The sequence below is a fragment of the Stegastes partitus genome, unplaced genomic scaffold, assembly GCF_000690725.1.
Source record: "Stegastes partitus isolate 25-593 unplaced genomic scaffold, Stegastes_partitus-1.0.2 Scaffold1473, whole genome shotgun sequence".
NCBI classification, from domain to species: Eukaryota; Metazoa; Chordata; class Actinopteri; family Pomacentridae; genus Stegastes; species Stegastes partitus.
Genome location: NW_007579204.1, coordinates 33,484 through 42,207, shown reverse-complemented (window position 1 = coordinate 42,207; position 8,724 = coordinate 33,484). Strand labels below are relative to the sequence as shown.

General features: G+C 40.9%; 2 protein-coding genes across 2 annotated transcripts in view; one reads left to right on the top strand and one right to left on the bottom strand.

Annotated features, from left to right (window-relative positions):
- The window catches only part of znf185 (zinc finger protein 185 with LIM domain), a 12,897-nt gene extending 11,105 nt beyond the window's left edge, over positions 1-1,792 (top strand). Inside the window, exons 29-30 of the mRNA XM_008299862.1 lie at positions 390-498; positions 1,216-1,792. Of these exons, the coding sequence (XP_008298084.1) occupies positions 390-498; positions 1,216-1,314 (208 nt within the window). The 3' untranslated portion in view covers positions 1,315-1,792. The remainder of the gene's footprint in view (positions 1-389; positions 499-1,215) is intronic.
- fut11 (fucosyltransferase 11 (alpha (1,3) fucosyltransferase)) lies at positions 1,699-5,436 on the bottom strand. Its single transcript, XM_008299848.1, has 5 exons — positions 5,287-5,436; positions 4,742-5,080; positions 4,252-4,632; positions 2,969-3,591; positions 1,699-2,802 (listed from the first exon to the last, which is right to left on the bottom strand). The coding sequence occupies exons 2-5, from the start codon at positions 5,078-5,080 to the stop codon at positions 2,652-2,654; spliced, it is 1,494 nt and encodes a 497-aa protein (XP_008298070.1). The 5' UTR covers positions 5,287-5,436; the 3' UTR covers positions 1,699-2,651.
- Between the last annotated feature and the right edge of the window lie 3,288 nt (positions 5,437-8,724).

The window sequence follows — 8,724 nt, the reverse complement described above, 5'->3', positions numbered from 1 at the left end:
CCTTGAACACGTGCTTCTTTTCCCTTCAAAAATGATGTCCCTTCTGGTTGTTTCCACAGTGGGTCACATTATTTGACACCAGCCCCTCCACTTAGCCCTGGCAACAACACAATTCGCTAAACCTCTTTTAAACCAGCTATAAGCCAGAGCCCTTTCGCTATTTCCAGCTCTGACAAAACTAGATATGTGTAAGCAGCAGGGCAGAAATTCCACCAAGCCTGCTCATTAGGAAGCTAAGCGGGGACATCAAAGGATTATTTACACTTATTAAATTCCCTCACGCAGGACCAAAGAGATCACAGGTTATTTAGCTGCGCAGAGCTGCAGTTGCACAAGAGCTGCTCCTGTGTCAGCGGTCAGCCTAACTTGTCTCAATCGCTGTGTCTCAGCAGCGCCCTGCTGTCATCCACCTGTACGTACTGCGGAGAGCAGGTGGGCAACGATGCCAAGATCACCATCGAGCACCTCAACATCAACTGCCACCCCGCCTGCTTCAAGGTATTCATCTGTCTGTTCAGATACAACTCCCCTGCAGATCTGTTTGGCTTGTAAAAATGTTCTCAAACAATATGGAGAAAGTACACTTTTGTTCACTGTAAAAAAAAAAAAAAAAGTTGGTAAATATTCAAGTCAGAGTTGGATGAGCAGATCACTCTCATGTCTCCATTACAAATCTGACATAAAGCATTGGAATAGAGAATTTAGATAAGGGGAACCAGCTGGTTGTTGACAAAGTTCAACAGCACAGACAGCTTGATAGCTTAATAAAAAAGACTGAACACGTTACATCTTTATATATTTGTGTGGACTATTAGCCAACAGCAGTGACTCCCTGAAGCGGTTGCCTGGTAACTGGTGAGTTTTAGGAGCGCCAGCATCTTTTTTGCAGCCTTTGGACGGAGCCAGATTTCACTAAACTAAGATAACTTGATGTGACTGACACGGGAATGGTGTTGCTCTTCTTATCCAACTCTCAAAATGTTGAATGATTCATTTAATATCTAAAAAAAACCTTTAAATACAAATCATGTTTGGCTGTAGCACAGTGCCAGTCCACGCAGGAAAGGTTTAACCACTTAACTGTGCTTTCAAACTATAATCCTCTTCTTAATTATGGATTCATTAAAACAAAAAAGAATTTTTAAACACAAGAGGTGCACTTCACTGTATTTTCTCATGATTACATTTTCTAATGTCGCTCTTTCTGTTTCTCAGTGTGATGTGTGCAGTAAGCCTATGGGAGACCTTCTCTACAGTATGTTCATACACGGTGGGAAAGTCCACTGCGAGAGCTGCTACTCCACAGTCAACTGATTATCGAAGCTCTTCAGCAGCCTCTTATCCTCGTCCCCTTTCCTTCGTGTTCATTTACATATAAAGTGAGAACTCCGCTTTCACAAAGTTTGGACCGAGTTCGTGTTTGAACTTAGGAATAATATAGTTTAAGGTGATCAAAGAGACGGTCATAGTGAATATGATTACTTAATGTTGACACATACATTATGTTACATTTCTAATGTCTCAAACATGTTATACAAGCTTATGTTGTTGTTTTTTTTTTCTTTTCTTGATGGTGAAAGCTGTATCTGCCTCCGTTTACTATGAAGGATATGTCTGTCCAAAGCAATGTGCTACGTACATAACCGAACAGACTAACACTGGCAAGTGGGGAACATATTATGAGTTAGAAAAAATGACTTTGTTACAAAATGTTTACTTCTTTTGCTTCTTCTTGATACAAAATAGTGTGTTCACATGATGCTTTGTTAACAAAATAAAGTGATTTCTATAATCCTGGTACAAACATGGAATACAAAAGTAGTGTGCTAGTGGATACACAAGATCGTCGTGGAGTTTTAGAAAACGCATGGTTGGAATTATTGCACATAAACATGATTTTTGCAGGATGTAACAGAAAATAGTCAGGGCAATATTCTAAAGTGTCTACCACAAATACTCAGAGCTCAGTTCTTCCAGAGAACTATTTTACAAATACAGTGAAGATTTTCCTCCACGGGGATGTTGTGCTCAACTTTACATTCGCCTTTCTCCACTCCTTAGTGAAATGTTTTCCTTGCATAGTCACTTAGAAAAGCTGTTTACATAAATGTGACTTTAGCTGATAGCCAGCAGCTACCTGCTGAGTAACTGTAAAGAAGCTAATGCAGTTCACTGGCTACTGTCTTGATGGTCTTCACACACAGTTAGGCAGAGCTGCCTTGCTACAGAGGACAAGTCTTTGGCTCTGCCCCAGTCCAATGAAAATCTGCATCCCATGAGAATGTGCCTCTCTGGAATAACTGCTCGGTGTGCAGTTAACGCTAACAAACCAAGGCGGAGTAGAGGCAATAATGGCACCTCAGTTATGGCAATAAAACAAGTTGAAAATATTAGCATGTAACGCCCTAAAACATTATTTTCCCATTACTGGACCTGGGATAGTGACAAAAGTATCATGTCAGCTGAATAACAAATCCGAATCTGTTCTAGTATAACTAAACTACTCACAAGGGTAAAAGAGGTTTTGGCTCAGGTGCAAAAATATGAGTAATGTCCGCTTCATTCCCTCATTTAAACAGAGGGGATGCATAATATGTGACACCCCTGTAATCCTGGACATGCTCCATCATCTGTTTGTTTCGAGGCCTGTGTCAGTGTTTTCCTCTGGCTCTGCTCACAGCAATGTTTTGGATGTGCTTCCACAGCAGAGAAGGGTCTGACTCGTTATGTCTTATCAGAGACTCCAGCCCCTCCGCTTGGTCGAGGCTCTGCCAGTAATCCTGAGGCCATATTTGCAACCATCTGTGGACAGATATACAAACAGATTAGACTCATCGCGGAGGATATTTTAATTAGACCATTAAAACAGACTGATTTCTTTTCCCTCGGGACATTGTTATTCACATTAAAGCAGAGGACATAGACGGCGGTCACACCTGGCACAGTGAATAATTTGAGCTGAACTCACCCATCGTTTGCAGGTAAATCTTGGACGTCTCCGTACCCCGGTCTGGGCAGTGGGCATCCCACATGAGAGTTACTGGCCATTTTAGGCTCAGGAGGGGGATTTTTCTTGGGGGCTTTCCTATATGCTCGCTCTGCTGCTAATCGTGCATTCTCCTGATCGCACACATAGCACTCAAATCCATTCAAGTAGTTGGGTTTACTCATGTCATTTACCCCCCACTCACGGGTCTCCAGTGCCTCCAGCAGATGAGCGTTAGTAATGTGCCTGTGGTTTTTGAACTCTAAATATTTGCTGTATTCATCATCGTTCTCATCGAGGTGTTTGAGAAAGTCAGCGAGAGCTTTCGGTGAGGGGAAGTTATCTATGATGATCACAGAGTGATCGTTGGGCATCCAGTCTGCCACCCCCGAGGAGCCTCGATAGACGGGCACACAGCCCTGATGGAGAGGCCGCCACAGCTTCTCTGTCATGTAATCTGGACACAGGCCATTCTCTAGTGCCAGGTGGAACTTGTAGCGCGCAACAAAATTCATGAATTTGGGTTCTTCGCCAGTGGCAGTGGCTGTGTCCTCCAGATGCTGAGGTAGAGGTTTGTTGTTCAAGCATTTCCCGTACGAGTCCACCTACAGAAAGACAAGTAATGTGTGACAAAGACGGGGACAGAGTTAGAACGCAATTGGGAAGAGACTATTTACGAGACACACATTTAACACGATTAGACTTTGCTAATTGAACTCTAAGCTTTCGTTCCCTGGTGGAAATTCACAATTATTCCACCGAGGGCTGTATTGACGAAGCATTTACAGAGGTGCTGCAGCAGTTGCAAGTGTAAAGATCGACAATTTTGACGTGCTGTGTGATGTGTGAACAGAAACAAGTGAGAGTCTGATTTAGAGATTTTCGGTGCAGTGACACCTGTGGGGTTCAAAAGAAAGGATACTGTTGTTAATGGTTTTTAACACCAAGAAAAAATATGTCTTAACATCTGTGTAGAGCAGACAGAGGCAAAACAGAGCCATAAAGGTAATCTAGGAAATTAGATTAAAATTAATTCTGCACTACGAAACGGCACTATTGCCACTCCTTTCATAAATAAAAATGTAAATCTGCAAAAGGTCTGTCAGAAACTTCTCTCCACATGAGCAGCCATTTGTATCTAAATTAGCAACAAGTCTACATCATGTGGGTTATAGAATTTTGTTTATCCTTACTTACTGTAACTAGAAAATCCCTTACTTTGGTTATTGTGCAGTAAAATCTAAAAGAGCCTCTCTGTACTCTACCTCAATGTACTTCATGAGCTCCTGGACGTATCTGTCTCGGTCTGACGGTACGTCACAGTGAGATTGCATATAGAGCACAGGAGCCAGACCCTCCCTCCTCAGGCGGTTCTTCTCCTCCAGGGGCACGACTACAGGCTCCAGCAGGTATTCCAGCGAGGGCAGCCACTGCAGGGTCAGAGGATAGTCCGACTCCCTGCTAAATGTGGCGGTGTAATTGAACAGCCGGATTCCTGGTCCGTGAGAGAGGAAGTAGTTATTCATGGGTGACTCTTCATGGAACAGCGCCCAGGTCTGGTGGCGGAGACGAGGGAGCGGTGCCTCATATGCCCTGAAGTCTGTCCCATAAAAGATGATGGATGTTGTCCGCTTGTACAGCTGGACCTTTCAAGATCAAACCGCAAATTAGCAGCAGGACAAGTTGGGGTGCTAAATATAATTAATGTGTGCATGCATCATTCATCTGTCTGTGCCAAACGCTTCATTCTGGTACCTTGCGATTGCTTGTGACCAGGCAGGAGGACGTGGAGCAGTCGATGCGTTCAGTGTCACCAGGAAAATGTGGGAACAGCCCCCCGCTCCACCAGAGGAGAATGGGCAGCTCCTTGTTACTGCGGCGGTCAGCGTTGCCAGGTCCTCTGTAGGTAGCGACAGAGGCAAACTCCATGTCTGACAGAGCACTCTGGGGCTGGAAAGCTCCCCGGTCCACCGCGTCCAGGGTCTCCAGGTGAAGCCGGTCATCAGGAAAGGAGGCAAAGGAGACCCAGACCCAGCACAGAACACCAAACAGCCCCAGACACGCACAGGGCAGCAGCCTGCTCCTACCTGCCATCTGCAGGGAGGAAAACAACAGAGACATGCTTTAGTCACTTTCTCTTCTGCCAACAGCAACAGTAACTCCTTGTTAAAAAACAAACAAACATGCAGCTAACAAGCCTTAACTTCCACCCAGCAAACAGTCAAGCTGCTGCCTCCAACATGTCATCATACGTGTCAGTGTTTTCAGAGCAGGCAGCAAATATCCAAGCAGTTTCCTACCTTTGTCACTGCAGCACACACATGAAGGTAGCGTTTTCTTACTTATAAATAATAATAATATACATATATGTAAAGTTATTCTCGGTGAAAGTTGTCCTAGAGGAGCAGTGGTAACGGGATGCCGTGTAACATCATCCAGCGGACACAGGGAATAATAAAAACAGCGGAGTTCTTCTTCTACGTTTAGGCTTTTCTTTCCTCCTCTTCTTCTTCTTTGGTTACGATTCACCTAAACCTGGCGCCACCTACAGTTCAGGAGGAGAAATTACTGCACTACATGTAGAAACTGCAGTGGAAACTTTGGTTAGTGTTCAGTTTGGATAACTTGAATGCTAGATTATTTTTTTTGCTAAATTATATCGCAAAAAACCCAATAGATTGCAATAAAGTGACTGCAAACTGCATAAATAACACACACAGAAGCTTGCAGTACTGAAATTCTGGGAAATTAACAACGACACTAATAGCAATTTGCTTTTCATTTATTCTTTAATTTGTTTTTCCAGCTTGGTTTTAATTGATAATACAAATAATATTCCTATTAAGATGAATAAATTGTTCTTTTAATCAGTTATATAAAATAATCACTTAGAAAAATAGATGCTCTTTACTTAAAATTAAATTAAAAAAGTTTAGGTTACTGTGTTGTTGACAGTTTTGATTATTGTGCTCCAACTTTTAAATCTATGTTCCTCTAAGAGGCTAAATTGATGGATGCTGCCCCTTGCTTTAAACATTGATGATGTTACTTAAAGTTTTCATCCACCCTGAAATGCATTTTGGTTATTGTCTTTAACGTATTGAGCGATGTTGTGCAGAATCACATATATGCAGAGTATGACACTTCAAATTCACCCGCCGAAGGAAGAAAATGTCTCTGTGCACATGTTAAATCTAAGTCTAAAAATCACAGTCTAAAACAAGATAAAGCTGCTACATTGCAACTAGTTTTAAAGCCAGTCACATCAAGGTGCAATTTTCAGCCTTCACCAGTATGATGCAGAAGCTTATAGCCTCCAGGAGACATCTAGTGTCCAGCAATTAAACCAGTGCAATGAGCATTATTTGCACATTCAAAGATTCTGGATTTCTCAACAAAGAAGGAGTAGATCTAATTTCAGTTTGCACAAAATCAAGGATATTTTAACACCTAGAGCAGAGAATGTTTTTTTAAACATGTCTTAAACAATGTCTGAGGTGATCTTTGATTAAAATGACAGATGTAATAACAACAAAATTTTCTTAAAGTCAAAAATAGCGAATGCTTTCAAGGCTAAATAGATGTTTTTGTTCTTTTAAAAAAAATTAGTTTAACATATGATTTAAATTCAAGATCCTAATCTGCAAATACAGCTGTCGAATCAGTTTAGTGCAGTAAAAAGAAGAGCATTTCTCCCTGAAAATTACTGGATTGGACAAGAGGAAAGTGCACAAATGAGGAGGAAATATTTTTACTAGGTCAGCTGTTAAATTCAAGCTCATTTGGCATTTACTATGTTAACAGCTTAACACAACATGTGAGACTGTATCAATCAGATGACACTCAGGTGAATGTCTTTTACAAACAAATCAGCTTGCAGCACTTTATATAAATATGACTGTTCCAGCTTCCTGCAGAGCGTTGCTCACTCAGTAGCATTGTGGTAAACATAGCATCTGAACTAAGTGAAAGTGTCAGAAGTCAGATTGTTATTCTAAGAAAAGAGCAGCTTTCTCAGCATTAAATCGTGGCTAGACTGAAGGTTTTTTCGAAGAGGGCAATGCAGGGCAATGTAAAATACTTTGCAGAAACTCGATCCGGTGTATCCAAAGCAGGATCAGGCAGACCAAAAGTGACCACCGATCAATACATCAAGCTTTGTTCACTGGGAGGGAGAGAAGCCACTTCATCACAGATATAGAATTTGTTAAATAAAGAACCCAAGACTCCATTTATCAAAAGTCCTGTAAAGAGAACACTGTCTAGTAGGAGTCTCAGAGGAGCCGGCTCTAAACCACTTTTAAGAAGAGGGAAGAAATGCTTAGGGTGACTTAAGACATACCAACATTTAACATCGGATGGCTGTCAGAGAGTCCTTTTTACTGATGAAGCCTAGATTGAGATTTATGGCAGTAACTGAGGAAATATTAGAAGATGAATGGGCGAGAGAATGATACCATCGTGCATCAAACCTACAGTGAAACACAGTGGCGAGGACATTTCAGGTCTTGGGGTCTTTTGCTCATTCTGGAGTCGGACAACTCCACTGAATCAGCTCCACCCTGAGCAAGGACAGGTAGAACTCTCGTCTTTACAAATGTGCTTCACCTTTTGATTTTCAACTTTCAGGAGAATGATTCATACTGCAGCAGGACAATAAACGCAAACACACCTCAAAGCTATGAAAGAACTATTTAAAAACTAAAAGAAGGAGTGCTGACTGTCATGGACTTTCCCCTGCTGTCACCTGACCTCAACCTCACTGAACATTTATGGGGGCACTTGTGGACTCATAATGCCAAGATTTTCTTTCTTTTTTTTGACATTATAGAAAGCACTTTGAAACATTGTCAGGTCATGCTGGGATAACAGGAGTAATCAGGTTTTGCAAAAACTTGTGGAGTCCAAGCAACTTGATTTGAATTTGCATTTGAAGCCAAATGGGGACATACCAAAGATTCTAAAATTTCAGATTTCATTTAGTTCTCCCTTTTACTCTTTTGCTGTTGAAGTTTGTTCTCTTGTATGTTTTAAATCTAGCCATGACTACCTTAACTACTATCTTTATATAGTTAAATTAGTCAGGTTAATGTTCATATTTAGCAATCTTGTAAGGTCTTAGCCCCATTATTTACTATCCTAAGGTCAATTTGTATTGTATATAGCCTTTAATAGGGTTTCATTCTTTAATATTTAAATTATTCAGATAACTTCACACCATCAATATCACTGTAGGGTCTTAACCTCAATATTTAAACTTGATAGGTTAATTCATAAGGGCCAGTCTTATTTTTCTACTGTAAAGCTTTTTGACTCAACAACTGTTGCTTTAAACAAGCTTTATAAATAAGGCTTGACTTAAAATTCATGCTCATTTTTCAGAGATCCAAATTTTCACTCAAATATTTTCTGATATTATATTTGTAATGATTTATTTCTTTTTTTTCAAATTAAGTTTATTTTCAGCAGTGGTTCTGGACTGAATATTTGTGGGCTGAGCATTTTAAAATTGGGATCCAATTTGGGACAGTTAAGCTTTACAATGAGAATTTGTAATACATATATATATATATATAAAACCAGATTTGGGACTGCAAAGGGGCGCAGTTGGTTAGCACTGTTGAGGTGAGGGGACAGATACAGGAAAATGTCCCTCAGAAGGAAACACCGATATATTATACAGGTGATCCAACATGAAGAGCAGTAAAGACTCAAACATTTTAGTCTGTGATGCTTCA